The 22,940-nt window shown below is 43.5% G+C and overlaps 1 protein-coding gene across 1 annotated transcript in view; it reads right to left on the reverse strand.

Moving 5' to 3' along the window:
* LOC308285156 (ATP-dependent 6-phosphofructokinase, platelet type-like) overlaps positions 1–22,940 on the reverse strand; it is a gene marked incomplete at both ends in the record, with an annotated part of 91,539 nt that overhangs the window by 17,199 nt on the left and 51,400 nt on the right. The window contains 3 exons of the mRNA XM_080725873.1: positions 2,228–2,374; positions 6,258–6,327; positions 6,943–7,007. Coding sequence (XP_080581999.1) covers positions 2,228–2,374; positions 6,258–6,327; positions 6,943–7,007 — 282 coding nt within the window. The remainder of the gene's footprint in view (positions 1–2,227; positions 2,375–6,257; positions 6,328–6,942; positions 7,008–22,940) is intronic.

Raw genomic sequence — 22,940 nt, forward strand, 5'->3', positions numbered from 1 at the left:
GGTCATGCAGGTTCATGTAACTCGAGATTTTACTTTTCCCTCATAGACTCTAATGCATTCTGCAAACTTCCGGTTCGCAATTTGTCACGATTCGCCAATAGATGTGTATGCAGAAGACCTGGTCCCATGAAGTGAACAGAGTTGGCGCGACTCTCCAATAGAGAGCTCTGGGTCTAAGGTGCAGTATTGCAGAGAGCCAGTTGTTCAATATATATCTATCACAATCCTCAGGGGAGATCCCTCTGGGTAGAGGGAGAGAGAGAGATAAGGGCAGAGTAAAACCAAGAGAGAGTGAGGAAACAGAAGGAAGTGTGGTAGCGTGGCCGAGCGGTCTAAGGCGCTGGATTAAGGCTCCAGTCTCTTCGGAGGCGTGGGTTCAAATCCCACCGCTGCCAAATCTTTATCTTTCCGCTTGGGAAACATTTGTACTTTACTTGAAGCTTGTGTCTATAATGCATTTATAATGCTGTTATAAGGCATAATTTGTTATCACTTAAATGTTTATAATTATGTATCTTTATTTCGTTTTTTTATATATTTTCTTATTTTATCTTTTGTGTCAGCACAGCAGACAGTAGCCTACAGTGTATAATAGAATAACAAGGTTTATGAAGTGCTGGTCACAATTCATGCATATTTTAACTTCCATAACTTTCGACAGTTATAAAGTGCCTTTATTATAGGTTGTTATGCATAATTAAAAACATTTATAACGAGTGTTATGAAGCCTTGCATTATAATGCATTATAAATGTGATTATAATGCATTATAGGGTTGATCTTTAAGTAAAGTGTCCTACTGAGTTTATAACGCATGTGTAGCTTGAGTTGGACAATACACCATAAGCCATGCCTTTACTGGTTTTAAGTTGTTTGCATAATTATAAACATTTAGGTCTATAATGAGGTTTATGAAGCCTTGCAAGTGCATATTTTAGTTAGTGTATGTATGGGTCCGTGCGTGTGCTAAAAATAAACAGAGGGAGTGTTCTAATGTAAGCTAATGAAAGGCCTTCCTACCCAAGTATCTGCTAGGCTGGGGGTGGTAGTAAATGGTTTTACAGTATGTTTATCTCTCCACATTCAAGTCTTATCTCTACAGCACAGTGCACTGCATCAGCGAGGCACACAACAGAGTGAGAGGACCCTACCCAGGTCAACTGTATGTATGTTTCTTTTTTTATTTTCTTCCTTCTTTTTATTATATTCTGTTTTTGTTTTACCAGTTAAAACACACAGTACAACTTTTGTATACAATGTCTCATATCTCTTATCGCGGTCAATTAGGTGCACAATCACAAAATATTCAGCATTCATAGTGAAATGGTTACAAATATACAGCAATATACACACAGTTTAGACATTGTTCAACTCTCAAGAAAAACTCCATTACAGAATTCCAAATTTGAGTGAAAATGCGAGTCCTGTTATTGCTTAAAATCCTCAGCTTTTCCAAATGCAACACATTTGAGATCTTATCCAGATCTAATATGTTGGTAAATAGTCTAACTTCCAGTTCAGGAGAATCATGACCAAATCTGGGTTTGTATTTGCTTGCATTTTCTGTGAAGCCCAGAACGTTACCCCGCCCTGTGCATGAAAAGCACTGTGCAAATAAAGCTTGATTTGAACAAAGGGCTTTGCGACTTCCAATTTGGCCTCAAGTTCATCGTGATCTTTGGTCATTGTTTGCTACAAGCAATGAGCATTAGTGAGCATAGCATGGTTTGTCCAAAAGGGCAGAAACCTTGTATCTTCAAGTTTCAAATTTGTATGATTTTCCGCGAAGTAAAGCCCCGCTTCATCAGACAAGGCCGTCACACAAAAGCAGTGAAAACAGCAGATCTACAAGCACACAACGCACAAATTTGAAACTTGGAAACAAGGTTTCTTCCCGACAGTGACGATATTTACACCCCCCGTATTATGTTCGTGTGCCCATGGATTCTTGGGACATGAAAAGTGTGCCCATGCAGAAAAAAGGTTGGGGTGTAGGGATTCAGGAGCTCAGAGAGATACTGAGAGCCACCCAACTGTAAAATCAATCCTACATTTAACTGGTAGCCAATGAAATGAGTTCAGGACAGGATATGTTCTTGTTTTTTAGTGCCAGTCAGCTGGCGAGCGGCAGCATTTTTGACCAATTGCAGTCGTCTGAGTGAAGACTGATCGATGCCGGTGTCAAGGGAATTACAATAATGGAGTCTTGAGGAAATGAGTCTTCCTACCTGTCCCTTGGCGAAGCCCTCGAAGCCGTCGTTGACAGCGAACATCTTGTGTCCCTCGGTGATGCCCACCCTGACAGCGGAACGCACCGCGGCGTTCATGCCCGCCGCCGGGGCGCCCACGTTCAGCACAGCCACGTTAAAACCGCTCTGAGAAGACACGGAGACACAGTCACACACACAAAAAATACATACATTATTGTATGCGTATATATATATATAGTTATATGAGTGTGTGTATTAGTTTAGTATGTGAACGGTCATAGCTTGACCATATCTCTGTCTGTCTGTCTGTCTGTCTGTCTGTCTCTAACGCCTGACACTGTGGTTCCCCTGGCAAATCACTGTGACATCACATGTGATGTCACAGTGATGTCAGATCCTCAGAGCAGGGATACGGTCTATGGGTTAGCCGCTCTGACGTCACTGTGATGTCAGTGGAACCACTCTAACAGAATGGGTTTGCCGCTCTGACATCACACTCTGACTTCACTGTTATGTCAGGGGAACCACACTAACAGAATCCCTTTTATGCCCATACATGGAGATCCCCGATGTCATCAATATTAAGCCCATATCTAACAGGACTTCATATGGGAATGCCCATATATGGAGGCCACATCGGCCAAATACCACACTAACAGAATCCATATATGGCCAAGACAGCCCATATCTGTGTGGCTGGTTCTACAGACAGGGATCTCCATGTATGGGCATAAAAGGGATTGTATGTATCAGATGTCACAGACGTCATAGGACTTTCACATAACGAATAACTGAGTAAGCATGTTTGGGCTCTCACAGCCCATATCTCCATATACAGTACATGGATCTCCATATATGGGTACATATATATGGGGAAGACATGGCGCGACCTCGCCCTTTAGTAAGACGCCCTGAGGCGTCTTACTAGTATATATCTTGAATATGCAGATTAGCAGCCATATAGCTTATGCATTTCATACATACATACATTCAACGGCTAGCAGGGCTATTCAGAAGCAGAATGCATGATATTGGCATTATGTATGATATGGGACTCTCTGAGGCAATGGAGAGGAGAAACGTTGCACAGGCAAACTGATTGCAAAGAACCTTCTACACAGCCTCAAACAGCTGGTTATCATTCCCTGATAACAACTGGAAGTTGGCTGAGAGCAGAGCACAGTGACATGCACAGATTGCCCTGCGAGCAGAAAGCCACCTGCTGATATGGCTTCACATGCTGCAGTGCACACATACTGCAGCTGCCTTCAAACCCTGACAATAGAGGGTATGCGCGCGCATAAAGTGAATGGCAAATCGAGTGGTTAAGTGAGTGGCAAAGTGAGTTTAACGCCATTTAATGCAATCAGATAGGACTTTTCTGTGTGGATGTATGGGCTTTCAAGACCAGAAAGTATTTTTTTCTTTTTTTTTTTTCTTTTTTTTGCCACTCAGTAGGCGTTCCCGCATAACTTCCGGATATGATGATGATGTCACGCGCATACCCTCTATAACATTTGAACAGTTTCAATAATTAGATTTCAACCTAGAAACACATTTCTCTCTCTCTCTCTCCCCCCTACTTTCTCATTATATTATTAAAACATATAATTAATATGATTATTTGTTTATTTGTATTCATGAAATTCTCCATGGCCCAAAACATACCCTTATGTAACTTTTACATAATAGTAGCTCTTAAATGGGAGAGTTAACAGTGGTGCTTCTAAAGTAGGAACTCAGCACACTGACAGAACACCTGATACACGTGTTATCATATCCTTGCTATGGGACTGTTATCAAAATTGTCATACCTTAGAGAAGGCTCAGTAGTCAGACTACCAGCTACCAGTAGCTGGGTAGTCCCAATATCAACCTTAATATCAGCCGAGAAGAAAGAAAAAAAAAGTTGCTCCCGAAGCGAGATTCGATACCGCGCCCAGTGACATCAGCCACCCGACGCTACCGTTCACGCCACTATAGACGACGGAGCCGCGCCGTCTCAGGCGCCGATGAGCCCCGTGAGGAGCCGCCGAGGCGAGCGATAGCGAAGCCGAGTCGCCGCGACGAGCGGTGCGAACGGCGCCTGAGCCGACTCAGCGGCGTTACCGAATTATGTGCCGTTATGGACAGAATAGTAAATTTTGACCAGGGGACTGCTCAAATAAAGGAGTATCCACGTTGTCAAAAATAAGAGCAGGCAAAAGAACGAGCCATTTCCAACCGTCTCGTTAGCTCAGTTGGTAGAGCATGGGACTAGTAAAACTCAGACCCGGGTTCGATTCTCACAGGGAGCCACCAGTACGTTATTCCAGAGAACGTGCGTTGGCGCATGCGCATTGCAATGACAAGTCTATGGGTGATATCGGAACTACCAGCTCCTGGTAGTTGGTAGTCTGACTACTGAGCCTTGGCCAAGGCATGACAGGGGTGATAACAGACCCATCCCAAGGGAGGATAACACGGGGATTGGCTGGACAGAATGTGATGTGTTGAAAAGGCACCAAATACTAGACAACAAAAACAGTTTGTATGATAAAAAGCAAGCATCACTGTAGCAGGAGTGCAATCCTGCTTCTGCACTCAGCCTTGGGATATGGGCCATGAGAGGCACAAGAAATTAAGCACTGATGTTGCCATTTGCTTAAAGCCCCTTTTCCACCGACATGGCCAAACACCACACCACTCCACACCGCCCACTTGTGCCAGGTTTTCCACTACAAGGACCTGGGTAGAGTGGTGTCAAAGTGGTACTAAATGTGGTACTAAAAAGTATCCACTACAGAGTAGGTCCGAGCTAGGCCAAACTGGGCCAAACACTTCATAATGACTGATCACTCACAAACTTTTCATTTAGACCACCAGGATATAGTTGTAATACATGTTATAATCACTGTTATAGTCTATTATAGTGTATTATAATTATCATATCACATTGTAATAATTATAGTGTATCATAATCACAGTTATAATCCATTATAGTGTATTATAATTAGGATAGTTGTAATACAAATTTATATTGTATTATAATCACAGTTAAAAAGGTCAATTTGTTTCTTACCGATTGGCGATTGGGGTCATTTTGTGTAATGGAAAATGAAGATATTTTTCTGTGGTGCGGTGTGGTGTGGTGTAGTGTCATGTAGTGTGGTGCTAAAGCTGCAGTGGAAAGGGGGTTTTATATATACTGTACATATATACATAGTTGACCAGAGTCCCCCTGGGATCACTACCATGTCCCCAAATAGATGTAGATCGTCTATTTCTGTCGAATGCTCGCCCCCAGAATAGGGACGCTATGGTTCATGTGGTTTAAGTGCTTTGCTAAATATAAATACTGATGAAACAGGTCTCTGTGACAATGTTTTAGTGTTCATCACAGCTGTTTGTGTAGTGAAAACATAACGGTACTACAGTAACAGATACTGAACAGAGGTTTTCAGCCACAGCGATGGAAGTTCACACCTAACATACATGACTTAGTTCATCTCCCCAACTCCTCTCTCCCTCAGGACAGAGACAGTTGCACAAAACACTCTGTTCTAGTGTCACAAAAAGACCTCAGCCATGGCAACATCGCCACCCACAATGCACCTGACCAGTACCTTATCCTAATGCAACAAAGGGCAAGAACCGCTGGTGGGAAGACAGAATATTAGAAAGGTGAGCATGGTAAAGATTTAGTTCATGTACTAACATTTGTATTAAATAATGAACTAAAGTATTACTCTTACTATCACATAAAATTGTGTCTTTGGTAACAGTGTTCAATCATCTGCCACTACATGATTAGACATGTCCAATCATGTAGTGTTTCGTTCGAGTGAAAACTAGCATACATTGTCTGTACAATTCGATTGAATTTGATCTCTGAGTGTACAAATGGAACCAAATCACATTTGGTTCTGTTTGTACATTCTCTGAGTTAACGTACGAACTGATACATGGGGATTTTCTATGTAGGCAGTGTCCAGGGCAGATGATATACTACCATTGAGCTTATAGGTGTGAGTATTGTATTGTATTGTAGATGCGTGGTGGTCCTTACCACAGGAAGTTCAGATTCAGGTCTTCGGTAGGAAAGGAGCTTGTAGGTGACCAGGCTGTTTTCAAAACTCCTGTAAATGACAAATGTAAAAACAAACATTAGGCACCAGACTCCTTTTCTTTTCATCTGAAAATACCTTTAGGCTGCCCATAAACAATCCAAATGTTATTACAACAATGTCAAATATTTGGAAGGAAAGGTGCTCGCCTGAATTGATGCATATTACTGTACTGTTACAACTAAATAAGGTAATAGACTTGGAGGAAGTACATACAGATATAATGAAATACATCCTATCCAATCCAACAGCAATTTTCCACAAATATGGACAGAATCAATGTAATCCAACTTAAAAAGTCTAATCTGTCATTTAATACCTAATCACAATATAAGGTATTAAGTGTAGTAGTAAACCTGTTATTCAACAGGAGGGGATGTAGCTCAGTGGTAGAGCGCATGCTTTGCATGTATGAGGCCCCGGGTTCAATCCCCGGCATCTCCACAAATGTTTTGGGCAGTTGAGTGAGTTGAGAGAGGCCTTCTGGGGATACGAAGGTCGGCTGACACAATCTATGTGTTGCAATGTACGTACCTGAGCAAGACACTTAACCCCAAGCTGTTCCACAAGCGCTGTGTAAAAATAGCTAGAGGAGACACAGTCATTATTACTATACAAACATAGTACCTGCCCCGCAGCTTCACTGCGTCATCAAAATTCTTCTCATCCATGGCCTTCTGCACCTCTTGAGTCTAATGGCCAAAAAGGAAGATAAATAATTATTGATCACACTTTAAAACCAAGGAAAGGTTGTCCTTGATTTCACTCTGATAGGAAAACCCGATAGAGACATTAATGCATGACTAATTAACGCTGTGTATGTACACTGGATCAAATATGGTATATGAACTGTGTATATACTGTCAATATATTATTTGGCAGAAAAGTAAAAATGTAAGGAAGGGAGATTGACTCCTTTTTGTTGGCCATGAAGCTACATGATGAAGCCACCAGGTGTTTTGCCACCTGGCATTTTGCTCTGTTCTTGGATTAACGATTCATTGCTCATGCTTATGACGGTGGTGTTTTGCTCATACTGGGAAATTCACTGGTATCATAATTAAAGGACTGCTAAGGAAAACTGCTGTAAAGGGTTTTAACTGTGAATATATTTTAGATTCTTCGTTAGTCACAGTAGCAGCGCCGGCGGACCGTAAACGCATACTACGCAGTCTGCGTGAGGCCCCGCCGACCAAAAAGGCCCCCACCGCCCCCTCCTCTGCAGAAAAGAACTAGTGCTGCACGGTTAATCGTTTTCAAACGAAATCGCTATGTGAAATCTCGCGATTAGCGAGTCGCAAAGGCCGTGGTTTTTCTGCAAAGTAGACTTCCCAAGCAATATGGAGACGTTTTAATTTTAGAAATCCCTTCATAATTGACTAAGCAATGATCAAATCAAACTGTGGTGACTTTCTTTGCTTCCGCACATCGCCACACCGCTGAAAGTGAAAGTGAATGTGATGTTTTGGCACAGACAGTGGCTCCGGCCATAGCCGTGGGAACTAGGGGTGCTGCAGGGGTGCTGCACCCCTATAGGGAAGTTTTAATTTTTCATTTAAATAAGAAAAGAACAAATCAAACATAGCAAAAATATGTTGCCTGTTGTTGTCGTTTTTTATTTATTCATTTATATATTGTTTTGGGGGGGAGGCAGAGGATTTAGTGCTATATGTATATTTACATATTATATAGCCTACTATAATATGTTTCATATCATCACCTTGGCATAGCCTATACATCTATGCTTATTTGGGGGTATTGTCCAGTCCTTAGTTAAGTTAGGCTATTTGATGCTACATTGCATGACGATTCTGCAATTTGGCCTATTTATATTTTTAAAAAACAGAATTAAACCCATTATAAAATTGATTAAAAAACGATAAAAAATATTATTATTTTTTCAGGAAGGCCCCATAGCAGAATCATGCTTAGGGCCCCCGTGGGCCCAGAAACGTCTCTGCACAGTAGATTGACCTTTTATGACACAGTATATAAATATAAATACTATGAGCACTGGGTCTGGGGGATAAAACATGCAGAGGTTAGCCACTTAAGCCCCATAGATTTTGTCATTATGACAAATCGCGCAAATAGCTGACCTACAAGCACACAATGTGGAGCATAGGGGAATGAGGTTAGCTTGTAGATCTGCTGTTGTAGGACGAGGTGGCCGAGTGGTTAAGGCGATGGACTGCTAATCCATTGTGCTCTGCACGCGTGGGTTCGAATCCCATCCTCGTCGGAAAACATTTGGCTCCTTGTCGAACAAAGAGTCCCACTTTTGAGCTTAAATATATTTGAGAAACAATAATAATAGTAATTAAAGTTGCACGCAGCATTGGCCGGGCCCTCGCACGTTACACTACACTAATTACACCTATTAGACTATTACACTAAGTTATTACACTATTACACTTATTACACCTATTACACTTATTGCTCTTATTACACTATTACACTTATTGCGCTTTTACACCTATTACACTATTACACTTATTACACATATTACTTTATTACACTATTACACTATTACACTTATTACATTATTACACTATTACACTTATTTCACTATTACCCTATTACACTTATTACACTATTACACTATTACCCTATTACACTTATTACACTATTACACATATTACATTATTACACTTATTACATTATTACTAGGGCTGGGATGCGATTAAAATTTTTAATCTAATTAATTACAGGCTCTGTGATTAATTAATCGCAATTAATCACATTTTAATCGCACATCGATATTTGACCTGAGAAGATTTTTTTTTCAAGTAAAACATCAAAAAATCAACGAGTGAGTTTTTTAAATCTAAATTTCGCATCCACTGGGCCAAGTAAAGCGCTCTGATCGGCTACTTCTCCCTTTGCGTTTGTTGTCTCTTCTTGGTTGGTGCATCGCTATGATCGGTATGCCCGAAACTGAAGGTTCTGTGGTGCAAAAACTACGTGCGAGTTAATTTTTTTAATCGCGTTAATTTTCTGTAATTAATTAATCGCAATTAATCAGTTAAAGTCCCAGCCTTAATTATTACACTATTACACTTATTTCACTATTACCCTATTACACTTATTACACTATTACGCTTATTGCTTATTACACTATTAAACGTATTACACTATTACACTTATTGCGCTATTACACCTATTACACTATTACACTTATTAGACTATTACACTAATTACACTATGTAACTTATTACCCTATTACATTATTACACTATTACACTTATTTCACTATTACCCTATTACACTTATTGCGCTATTACACTATTACACCAATTAGAAGAGGGGGCTTGGCTAAGTTACACCAATGAAGGACAAGGACTGAACCAAGTCCAATGACACCATTCACAAGTCTGAGCGACAAACCGTTGAAGAGTTATAGGAGACAATGTTGATCAGGGCTCGATCTAGTGACTTTTACAATTATTTCGCTATTACACTAATTACACTATTACACAAATAAGAAGATGGTGCAGGGCTAAGTTATACCAATGAAGGAGAAGGACTGAAAAAGTCCAAAGACATCACCCACAAGTCTGAGCGACAAACCTTTGAAGTGTTATAGGAGACAATGTTGACCAGGACTCGATCTAGAGCAGGGCTACTCAACTTAGGAAGGCTCAGGGGCCACTCAGCAAAATACCAAGAGTCCAAAGGGCCGCAACCTAAAAATGACGGTCCTATTTTGGACGTTTACAATGATTTTGTAACAGGCTTCATGACAAGCTTAATAATTAAGTAAACACACAGAAAACAGACACATTTCCATCTATATAAGCCAGGCCAAACCTCATGGAATGAAGACATTTGATCAAATGAGGCTTTATTCACAAAATGTGAAGTAAAAATTAACAGAACTGGTTCAATCGTTTTGTAACCGCCCCTGTGTCTGGGTATGCAAGGCTAGTGAACTTTGGCAATGTAAAGGTATGTTTTCTCATGCCAATAACGCTCCTTTTCATTAATAGGACGGATTTAAAATAAATAGACGTTTATACTTATTATTCAATCACTCAAACCCCAGCATCCCTATTCTTGGGGGACATTCACCAAAAATAGCCGATCTACAAGCTCACCACAAGATGCATTGGAGCTTGTAGATCGGCTAGTTTTGGTCAATCTCCTTCATTGAGCAGTTAGTTGTGTTTAAATTACAAAGCTCAAAGCATCAAACTGTTTTACAAGTACAGTACAACTGGCTGAGTTGAACTTTACTTGAGTAATTTTTCCATAAAACAACAACTCTTAACCAAAAATAGCCGATCTACAAGCTCACAATGCATCTTGTGGTGAGCTTGTAGATTGGCTATTTTTGGTGAATGTCCCCCAAGAATAGGGATGCTGGGGTTTGAGTGATCATTGAATAATAAGTATAAACGTCTATTTGGGCTTCCGGGAAGATGGCGGATGGAGTAACAGCCTGAAAAGCAAGCTCCCCGATAGTCGGAAAATAAACTATGCAAAACAACATGTAAGATAAAAACATTTAAAAAAAAGTGTGTGGAAGAAGCTAGGGCGACTCTAGAACCGGTAAAAAACACATAGTGGTGCTTAAAGGAAAATTCCAGAATAAAACATATTAATCCTTAATCAGCCTTTTATCACGTCTGTACATACCTGGTATGATGGATTTTTATCATAGTCCTTCCAGTTTTTACTTCTCCTGGACTCCTCAGATCTCTCTCCCACAGCCAAAACGGCGGTCATTTGTGGTCCTCCAAAAGCGCTAATTTTCACCGCTGCAAAGTTACTTTTTTCTTCATAAATCTGCTATTTATAGTTCCAAGAGAGCCAGTAATCCACTGTTTTATCACGGGTTGAGGGAAATGGCCGTTGTTGACATGATCCCAATAGTACTCACAGAAGAAGAATGAAGTCTCGCGTCTCGCGTGATTACCGCGTTTCCTTTAGCTTTTTCTTTAGCGCAAAAGAAAGCTTTCTCCTGGAGTTATTACAGCCAGTATGTACACAACAAGGCATCGTGGTATATATATAAAAAATAAGAAAGCAGAAGAATATAATCTAGTTAGTCTATTGATCGCTAGAATCTAGTAATATGACTGAGAAGGATTCATAACAAAGCATTTTAACGGACTTCCTGTAGTCATAAGGTAATTCTATTACCTTTATTTATTTTATTTTTTCCTCAATACATTTCTTCGATTTTATTTATTATTTATTTATGGAATTACTTATAAAATAACTTTGACGTGTATTATTATTTGTAAACAATGTAGGCTACAATATAATCACAAAATAATCGTATTTTCCTCAAGACATTCTGCAATGCCTCACCAAATAAACGTTAGGTAAAAAGTACCTCATGAAAGACACGTTTCTGTGGTCATGAGGTAATTTTTACCTAAAGTTTATTTGGTGAAATAAACTTTAATAAATAAATAAATAAATAATAAATAAAATCGAAGAAATGTATTGAGGAAAAAATAAAATAAATAAAGGTAATAGAATTACCTTATGACTACAGGAAGTCCGTTAAAATGCTTTGTTATGAATCCTTCTCAGTCATATTACTAGATTCTAGCGATCAATAGACTAACTAGATTATATTCTTCTGCTTTCTTATTTTTTATATATATACCACGATGCCTTGTTGTGTACATACTGGCTGTAATAACTCCAGGAGAAAGCTTTCTTTTGCGCTAAAGAAAAAGCTAAAGGAAACGCGGTAATCACGCGAGACGCGAGACTTCATTCTTCTTCTGTGAGTACTATTGGGATCATGTCAACAACGGCCATTTCCCTCAACCCGCGATAAAACAGTGGATTACTGGCTGTCTTGGAACTATAAATAGCAGATTTATGAAGAAAAAAGTAACTTTGCAGCGGTGAAAATTAGCGCTTTTGGAGGACCACAAATGACCGCCGTTTTGGCTGTGGGAGAGAGATCTGAGGAGTCCAGGAGAAGTAAAAACTGGAAGGACTATGATAAAAATCCATCATACCAGGTATGTACAGACGTGATAAAAGGCTGATTAAGGATTAATATGTTTTATTCTGGAATTTTCCTTTAAAAACAAGTATTTGAGAGAAATAAGAAGAAGCTAAGATGGCGACAGCCGAGCAAATGGCGGAGGTGATCAGAGGACTCGCTGACATCAAACAAAACATGGAAACTTTTAGACAAGAAGTGAGACAAGACTTTGTAAAGCTGAAAGAAGAAATAAGGAGAGAGAACCAAGAAGAAATAAGGATACTAAAAGAAGAAATGGACACGCAGCAACAGAAGGTGAGCGGAGAGATGGAGGAACGAAAAGCGGAGATAGCGGAGGTCCAAAGCCGAGTGTTAGCAACGGAGGAGTGGCAAGTAGAGGCGAGCGAGTCGGTAGAATACCTGGAGGATCGGGTGAGGAGACTACAAGAAAGGCTGCTGGACATGCAATCGCGGCAAATGAGAAACAATATAAGGCTGTTCAATTGTCCAGAAACAGCAGAAGACGGGTCAAACATGGTTGACTTCATAGAGCAACTGATGTGGGCTGAACTCGACCTACCAGAGGACACGGAGCTACAGATCATGCGAGCCCACCGAGCCCTGACGCGAAAACCTCGGGACGACGCGGCTCCCCCACGCTCGATCATTATCAACTTCCACAGATTTGATGTAAAAGAGTTGGTTCTCAGAAAGGCGTGGGCTAAGGAGATAAAGGTGGCCGGGAAGAGGCTCGGATGGGACCATGACTACCCACCAGAAGTGGTCAAACTTAGGAAGGAGTACGTGCCACTTAAACGGCTGTTAAAACAAGAAAAAATCACGTTTCAATCCCCATATACAAAGCTAAGAGTCCAGTGGGACGACGGAACGAAGGTGTATACGTCCGCGGCAGAAGCAGCGAGGGATATCCGAGCTAGAGGCTACAGGGAGAGGACAACACCGCGGACGCGGGCACCAGAATCGACGGCGGGGGACGTGGAGGCGGCGCTGGGCGAGGAGACGACGCAGGATACGGAGAAGATGCAGGATGAGGAGGCGCAGCAAGAAACGGGAACGGAGAGGACGGCTGACACGGCGATGGAGAAGGACAGACGAAGGAAGGAAAACGTGGAGAGATGGCAGCGTGTGTTGAGGAGAAAGACGGGAGAAGAAAAAAGAGGAATGTTGAAAAAGGGGAAAGACAGGAGGCAAGAACAGTCAAAGAATTGGCGCAGTGGCCCCCAGCTTGTGCGCCTGAGGACACCACCACCGCCGCCACCACCACCACCATCAACGACACCACCGACACCACCAACAACGCAGACACGGGTCGTAGACCCGGCGGCGGGGGACGTGGAGGTGTCGCTGGAGACGGGAGCAGAGACGACAGGCGAGGCGGCGATGGACGAGAGACGGAGGAAGGAGGAGGTAGAGAGATGGCAGCGAGTATTGAGGAAGAAGACGGGAGAGAAAAGTGGAACGGTGGAAAAAGTGAAAGAAAGAGACAAAAACAGATAAGAAAGTGAGTGCGGGCACCGCATGCTATGGGAAAGAAAGGACAAGGGGAATCTAGAGTTGCAATAGAAGCATATTTGAATGACAGACGGGACCGACGAGGGGATGTTTAGTTTAGGGGGATTGTGTAGTTTTTGATATGTTTGTTGTTTTTTTTACTCTTCTGTGTAGTTGGCTAGACGCTGGAAGGACCCAAGAGTAGGGAATATTTTCAGGTCTAGAGAGGGGGCCCTGTCCATGATGGGGACAAACCCCTCAGTTTAGTTAGAGAGGGTAGGGGGTAGTCGCCCCTAGGTGGAAGTCCTGTGTGTGTGTGTTTGTGTTAGTGTAGTAGTTTGTTTGTGAACGCGTGTATGGCATGACATCTGGATGTTAACATTATATTGGACATAAACAGGTAGAACAGATGAGGGGAGATAAGTGAATAACTGATGGTTAATATTATGGGAATTATTTGAACAAAGGATGGTTAACAAGATGTGTATAGTGTCAATGAATGTAAATGTGATTAACTCTCCAGTATAAGGAGAAAGGGTGTAACGACGGACATGATGGTGGAAATGTTCTAATGAAAATGAAGATGGACTTGTGAAAAGGAAAAGAGAAAAAAAGGGAAAAAATAAGACAAAAAAGTAAAGCCTGTATATGAACAGTATGATGATGATTAATGTGAAGAGATGATGGATGCCATGGTGTATTTGTTTGTGTGAAAAAATCAATAAAAATTGAGTGAAAAAAATAAAAAAAAATAAAAAAAAATAAACGTCTATTTATTTTAAATCCGTCCTATTAATGAAAAGGAGCGTTATTGGCATGAGAAAACTTCCCCATTTGGGGTACAAGCATAGTTCCCTGGCTGCTACGATCTGTTGGAATGTGTGTGCACTGTCTGTCGGTGCTGACTGGCGGAGCCGCGGAGGCAGAGACAAGCACAGACAAGGACTACGTCTTCACTAGCCTAAAACATGACGGTCGCGAGCGTTCATATCGCACGACCGCCATGCGTCTCCACTCCAGTGAGCCCGACTGTGGTTGTCTGCTGCAAAATCTCAGCAGATTTGTCTGTCTGACCGTCTCGTTGTACAATAGATCTAGTGTAGCCGCCAGCATCTCCGCACTACTGTGTTCAGGCTGTGTTCTGTGCATTGACTGCAATCGCTTCCTGACTACGGAGTCCACCGAGGCTCAAACATCACCGCATTTTGCGTTGCGCGTTAACTTTGACAGGCTTAGAAAAATCATATTTTTATTGGTATTGCCATGACGGGCCGCACAGACAGGCGGCGGCCCGCGGGCCGCGGGTTGAGTAGCACTGCATCCCTGTGCTGGTTTCACCTCTCTAGTAGGGCCCTATTATGATCCAGGTCTTATGCCTTATGCCTTAACTTCTTTACCTTTTTTTCACTATTTTGAAAAATATTTTTAAATACTTAAAATGATGATCTACATCTGCACGTTGTGAACTTGCAGATCAGCTATTTGAAATATTTAAAAAACAAAAACAAAATAGTAAAAAAAGGCAAAGAAGTTAAGGCATAAGGCATAAGACCTGGATCATAATAGGGCCCAGAGTCTTGGAAGGCCCGCAAATGTCACGTCTATTTGGCATTGACTAAGAATGTCATTTTGAGTCCGGGCAAAATCACATTAATTTTAGTGTCAAATGAACATCAGTGTTTTTCAGCCAAAATAGCATCAAATGAAACAACATTTTGCAGGGCAACTAACTAAAGCCTTTTAGACTAGAATCCTGAACACCTCTAGAAAGCTACTTAGCTTCAGACTCAAGTGGGTTCCAGACGATGCGCAGTCACCGCCTCCTAGTAATTCATTTCAGCGAAGTTTAGAGGCTTTGTGAAACTAGGCCTTACCCGTTCAAAGATATGAGCTCCGAAATGATGTGCAATGTGTGGGTTATGGGATGTGCACTGTGCACACAGTATATGAGGGATGGAAAGTAACTTTAACTGGTGCTTGCATGATAATATGTAGGGGCATCAATGTAAGAAATACCCGTTTCGTTTAATGGCTACAGAGATACTGTGTACCGATCTGCATGATTTTTGGACAAAATCTGTAACAGGGCAAGACAAACGACCCCCCGCCAGCCCACCCGCCTGGGCACACACACACACACACACACACACACACACACACACACACACACACACACACACACACACACACAGAGCTGGTTAAACATGTTGCCTCATGCTAGATGCAGAATAGATATGCCTCAAGCTTAGTTTTCGCCACCTAGTGGCGGAAGAAATTACCTCTGGGAACTCAGATTGCCTCAAGCTAGATGCAGAATAGATATAGATACACCATAAAAATGCTAATATACAGCATATGATTTGTGAAAGTGACAAACGGGCTTCACAGTTATGTTAGGTGTGTTGATATGCTAATGGTGATGCGATTTCAGATCAATTGCTCCAGCCACTGAGGAGAAACGCTGTGACAGACACTCACTCACTCAGACAGACAGACAGACACTCACTCAGACAGACAGACAGACAGACAGACAGACATTTGGAAAATTATATGTTTGATACCGCACAGCATTTACTCGCTGAGTGAGTGTGTATGTGTATCACCGCGGCGCGGCCACCGCTGATCCTAGCGGCAGCCCCCACGGCAACCGCGCCTCGTTTGAAGGGCACTTTAGTCATTATGACAAATCGTGGAAATAGCTGACCTACAAGCTCACAATGTGGGGCGTAGGGCAATGAGGTCAGCTTGTAAATCTGTTGTTGTGGGACGAGGTGGCCGTACCTGCCGCCGAACAGCCTGCCCGACGAAGCGACCCCCATGCGAACGCTTGCGAACCCCGTTCCGAACGCCCCGTTCGCTTCCCGGGCCGATGCGAACCCGATCCGAACACTTCAAAGGGAATCCGAACGCAGATGCGAACGCAATGGAAGGCCAATGCGAAGGGGCCAGTCGGAAAGGGGGAAAGGGGGAAGAGAGCCAATCGGCGCTCGGGGCGAAGGGGGGAAGCGGGCCAATCAGCTCTCGGAGGCTGATCACGGGGGGGGGGGGCGGGGGCGACGCTACCTTGCGCAGCCGTGTGTTGATCTGATGTTTGGCCAGACAAGTTTGGGTCGCCGTATGATACACATGCACACACGTACTGATCGCGAGTAAATCTCAATAAAGAAAAAGAGTTTTAATCAGAGAGCAGCGTCTTCCACGATCCTCGGAGGATTCCGCGGTCTGGGTCGTCATCCTGCGGGCCTACGTCAGCACGGACACAAAAACAAAAGTAAGTTTGTCGTCTTCTTGAGCGGAAAAAAGAAAAAGAAAACACAAAATCGAACTGTGCACGCGTGCTTCGTTTGAAAGGAAAACGTGCAGACTTCTAGGGTAAATGCTACATCGTTAATAATGGTATTAAACTTAGTAGGCCTATCGTCAACGTTGGAGTGTCGCGCGAATCATCATCTACCAGCAGTGACCGTTACACATTTAGCAGGATCTGGTGCATCTTCACGGCCCTCTCTCTCTCTCTCTGTGTCTCTAACAATAACAATGATATAAACTTTATTGTCCCCGAAGGAAAATGCCCGTGAAAATCTGTAAAAACACGACGCAAACGTATTAAAAACACAGCTAGGTCGATCGATCGTCGTGCCCCCGCGACGCTCGTCGTGGGGGGATGGGGTCGTAGTGGGGACACGCTCAGAAAAGTTGAAACCACTCTATGTAGGCTACAGTACAGTATGCTTTAGATTTTTACAGGCCTAACTGCAATCATTATTACTGCCTTTATACCAACTGGGCGACGTTAAAGTTCACGTTGCTTCACCCTGTCTTTGCACTTTATAAAAAGTCGAGGTTTAGAGGGGAAATGGTTTGAGCGACAATTAATTGACATATCATTTTATTGGGACTTAAAAAAAGTTCACGAAGAAAGAAAATCGAATCCACCGTACCAAGGGTCTTCAACAGGGGGTCCGGGACCCCTAGGGGGTCCTCGGAGTTACTACAGGGGGTCCTCCGAATCTTTGTGTGATAGAAAAGATTGTTTCTCCTTTTTTATTTTAACCACTTGAACCCTAGCGTCCATATTCTGAGGACTTTAGCCAAAAATAGCAGATCTACAAGCTCACAACGCCTCCTGCCAGGAGGCGTTGTGAGCTTGTAGATCGGCTATTTTCAAGTTTATTAAGTTCAAGTTCTGAAAACACAAATTGACGTGATTCCAAAATACACTGACGATTGTGCTGTCAAACGGTGAAACTATATGGAATCTATGAAAAAGTTGTGGGGGTCCCTGCTTCATCTCTCTCTCTCAACTAAGGGGTCCTTGGCCTGAAAACGTCGAAGACCCCTGCACTATACGATCAAATGTAACACCTATTAGAGTTGAAAATGACCACTCCAGTGGCAGTGTCTATTATAGCCTGATAACCACACTCCCCGATTTGTTCTTCTTCTTTTTTTATTTCTTTCTTTATAATAACTACAATAACATCATAGATCAGTGGTTCCTTTCAGGCTGCGACCCCCAAAACAATCATATTTTAACTGGGGACAAACAACCCCCCCTTGATATCAATCATATTGGCATAGATTTGTCATCCAGCACATTTTTTGGGGGTCGTGGTAGATTTTAAGTGAGGAGTGCAATAAGGCCAGAGAAACCATGTCATTCTCTCATTCAACTGCTGGCTGTCAGCCAGAGGGGGGGGGGGGGGGGGGGGGGTGTGCGTGTGCGCGCGTGCGCGCGTGCATGCGTGCGCCTCAAGGTATAGTGTCAATTGTGCTCTCCTGTAGAGATGGGTAACTGAGTGTGTAAAGTTATTCGTTTTCTCTTGGGAGTATTTAATTATTTTTCCTACCTTTATTGAATATTTCTTTGTGGAGATCCTATTTGGACTTATCCTTTGTTTGCCACTGCATAATCTATTGTATGTTTGCCAATGCATAATCTATTGTATGTAATCTGTTATCCTTACTATTTCTTTTCTTCTCCCAGCTTATGCAAAAACTTATGTTTCACCCTGAAAATGTCTTAATGTCTGGGATTGTGGCATTGGAGGAATTAATTCATTTGACATTTTTGACCCTTGTATCTGTAGTGCCAAAGAAGACACCGACCGATGCGCACTGGAGAGGAGTCATGATGCTGTACGCCAAGGGACAGTACAGGTTTACCCCAGGAACGCATCCGAAGAAGCGCCAATGGGTGGGCACCCTAGACCGGATCAAGAAATGTCCCATGACCCCAAAAAGATTCAACGCTCCTGTCAATTATATGGACATGTTTGGGAAGAAAATCAACTGCACTTGTGGATATCACGCTGTAAGCAAAATTCACAGTTTCAGTTTTAAAGTATACTGATAGTAACTATTCACTTAAAGTAACTATTCACTTAAAAATGTGTCTGTGCATGCATGGGAGGGAGAGGTGGTGGTCGGACACATTTCTAGTGTCTGATATGACTTCATGACAGTGTTAAAGTTATATTCCAGTTTATGTTATTCTTCCCCCAATTTTAGTTTTTAGTTTTTCCATTTAGGCAAATTATCCCTCACAAAGTGCAAGAACAAAGCATTCCTGAACTCGATGTAAATGTTCTCTAGACAAAATTACCTAATCTTAACCCTAACCATAGACATTACCCTGCATATCCCTCTTAGACATTGGCATTTCTTCCATAGTGGCAGGGGACAGACTGGGTTGCTGGCACTCCTATGTACATTGATGTAATCAAGTTTTGAAAATGTTAAACTTCTTTCCAGTCAGATCCTCCTCAAGCGTCCAGTGCAGCCAGCCAGCAGCCATCCAGTGTCGCCGGCAGTGCAGCCAGCCAGCCCTCATCCAGTGTCGGCAGCAGTGCAGCCAGCCAGCCCTCATCCAGTGTTGGCAGCAGTGCAGACAGCCAGCCGTCATCCAGGGTCCCCAGCAGTGCAGAAAGCCAGCCGTCATCCAGGGTCCCCAGCAGTGCAGAAAGCCAGCCGTCATCCAGGGTCCCCGGCAGTGCAGAAAGCCAGCCGTCATCCAGTGTCCCCGGCAGTGCAGACAGCCAGCCGTCATCCAGTGTTGGCAGCAGTGCAGCCAGCCAGCCGGCATCCAGTGGCGCCTTCACCTTTGAATGCTTTGCATGCGAGACTTTGCTGACGGCAGATACACAGAAGGCTCATTATTCAGACTTTCACACACCAGAACAATGCGATCGCTGTGGTACTGACGTCTGTGGAACAATAGCGCTAGTGGACCACATTTCAGATTGCTCCAGATTGAGACCTCCTGCTGCTCCCACACCAGCACTGACTCCAGCTCCAGCAGCACCTCAACCTCAAGCTGCGAGTGTTCGACCTGCTGCTCCCACACCAGCACTGACTCCAGCAGCACCTCAACCTCAAGCTGTGAGTGTTCGACCTGCTGCTCCCACACCAGCACTGACTCCAGCAGCACCTCAACCTCAAGCTGCGAGTGTTCGACCTCCTGCTGCTCCCACACCAGCACTGACTCCAGCAGCACCTCAACCTCAAGCTGCGAGTGTTCGACCTCCTGCTGCTCCCACACCAGCACTGACTCCAGCAGCACCTCAACCTCAAGCTGCGAGTGTTCGACCTCCTGCTGCTCCCACACCAGCACTGACTCCAGCAGCACCTCAACCTCAAGCTGCGAGTGTTCGACCTCCTGCTGCTCCCACACCAGCACTGACTCCAGCAGCACCTCAACCTCAAGCTGCATCATACAGTTTTGCTGCTCCTGCACTGCTGTCATTCCCTCTGCAGCCTCCCAAAGTGGACTGGGTGAGCTTTTTGCCTAAACAGTTCAGAAAAGTCATTAGGCCAGCAGACCAGGAGTGGATTGCACAAATTCTCTATCACTCCACTGGGGTCCTTAAGCAGGAGCAACCGGACCAGAACTGGTATCATCCACCAAAGCCAGCGAAGAAGTCAGCGTCACCCCCCGACCCCACCCATTATTTCAGGCAGCGCCTTTTCTACTGGGCACCAATGAGGATGTGGCAGTTTGCTATAAAGTGCCCTGGGTGTAACACGCCAATGACCCACTCTGGTATCTACCCAAAGGCTCGAGAGGTCATCGATTTCCAGGATCGCTATTACTTGGTGGGCGGAGACCAACCCAGGTGCCCCAAATGCAAGGTCCCTTCCTGCCCGTGGAACCAGGACATCTTGAAAAGGCTCGATCGCTCACACGAGACATATTTCCAGCTGTCCTAACCTCTAAAGCTGCTCTGGACAGGAGCTGTATGTCACTGATGAAGCCCAGGACTTTGGGGAACAGCTCCAGCTACGCCCAACAAGTGCTGGAGGAAAACCACAGCCAAGAGTGGGCAAGGCGGAGCGTCAACTATCTGGAGGCTTGCAAAACCCACAAAAAAGGTTGTGCCCTGACGGGCCAAAAGGTTGACTACCTTCCACCACCGCCCTATACCCCCGTTCCCCTGGCCCAGTGGTTTGAAACTGCACATGGCAATGAGGTGCTGGTACATCGGGACGAAATGAAAGGTGTGATCACATCAACCTTTGGCAGAATCCTCAAACTGGACTCTACTAAGAAGGTACATGTGACACTACATGTGACACTAACTTATACTTTTAGTATTAAATTATGGGTTCATGCCATGGATATGTGAGCTTCATACATTACAATATTTATTTGGAATTATGCTTTACAACTGTTTCTCTCATTTGTATTCATCTCTATATAGATCACAAAAAAGCTGGCAGGTGACATTGGAGAGACCGCCGCGTGGATGACAAATATTGGGAACGAGTTTGGGCAAGTTCTCAATTCTGTCTTGACCACCGGTGAGGGGCCTGGCATTGAGGAGCTGTGTCAGGGCGTCGTCCAGCGCTACAAGGATGCTGGGGAGCAACCCCCAGATGCCATTTATGTGGACCGAGATTGTTGCAGCGAGACGGGTATGTGTTCTTGTTTTGATATCACATTTTATTTTGAGTATTTTTTAAAAATGTTTTAACCCATGTAATCGTTGACACATTTAATCCTACCATCATCCTAATACTGGCCCATTTTTGACTGTGGCTTAAAGTGGCAACATCCTGTGAAAAACCTTACCTTATTAGCTCTTGTCTATATACATGTCCACATCCTGTGAACACACTGCAGAAATAACATCGAGACTGGAATGTCATTGTAAATGTCCAAATTATCTTGTGTTTTTACAGGTGTAACGCCAGTTCACAGATGGTTTCGCCCATGGACACCAGCAGTAAAACTGGACGCTTTCCATTTCATGCGGCGTTTCACACGTGGCTGCACAACTGAGCACCATCCACTGTATGGCACATTCTGTCACAGCCTGACTGCCTGCATCTTTGAGTGGGACAAGGACGACTACGAGCGCCTGAAACAGGCAAAAAAATCGGAGCTTGTTAAAAAAACTCCAGGTCACGTTCCCACAGACGCTGAGGTTTTGAGGAACATCACTTCGAGTGAGAAGGCCAAATATTGCCGCCGGACAACCAACGGTGTCCAGAAATGCCGTGAGCAAATCCAGCGGCTGCTGGATTCCTCCTGGGAGCTGACTGACTCAGCAGGCGTTCCCCTGATCAACAAGGAGAGCATGTCCAATGTCTGGGAGGCACAGCAGAAACACCTGGGCTGCATCCAGGATCCTGTGGGCGTTCCCCTCTACACCAAGACTGGAGTCACGGTCCAGAAAGGAAACAAGACCCTCGATGTGCTGAGGTGTGCCCGAGGTTCCTCTTCACTGGAGAGTTTTCATAAGCACCAGTGTAGTTTTATTCCAGGTACTAAACATTCTCATGTCATTTTTTTTCTCCTTTTCTTTTTTGACACAAGATTTAAAACTAACTACATATTTTTGTCTTAAAGGGACGCGATCCAATGCTCTGCATACGCAGATGTATCTTCTGGAGGGTACAGCTCGGTGGAACATTGACCGTGCTCAACAAATGCTAAATGTTCATTCATCTGGCACAAGAATGTACGACATTCATTTGATGAGCAACGTCAATGATGCCAGCCGCAGTGTCCTTGGACAGCCCCTCTTGCCGGAATTCATGCCTCCTAGAAAACCCACTGGTAAGATTTTCAAGGAAAAAAGAGGAAACAAGACATTATCTATGTGACCTAACTTGCAATTGCAATCAATGATACATCAATCTTTGTGTGGATGTGTGT

This window comes from Nannobrachium achirus (genome assembly GCF_963921795.1).
Source record: "Nannobrachium achirus genome assembly, chromosome: 5".
NCBI classification, from domain to species: domain Eukaryota; kingdom Metazoa; phylum Chordata; class Actinopteri; order Myctophiformes; family Myctophidae; genus Nannobrachium; species Nannobrachium achirus.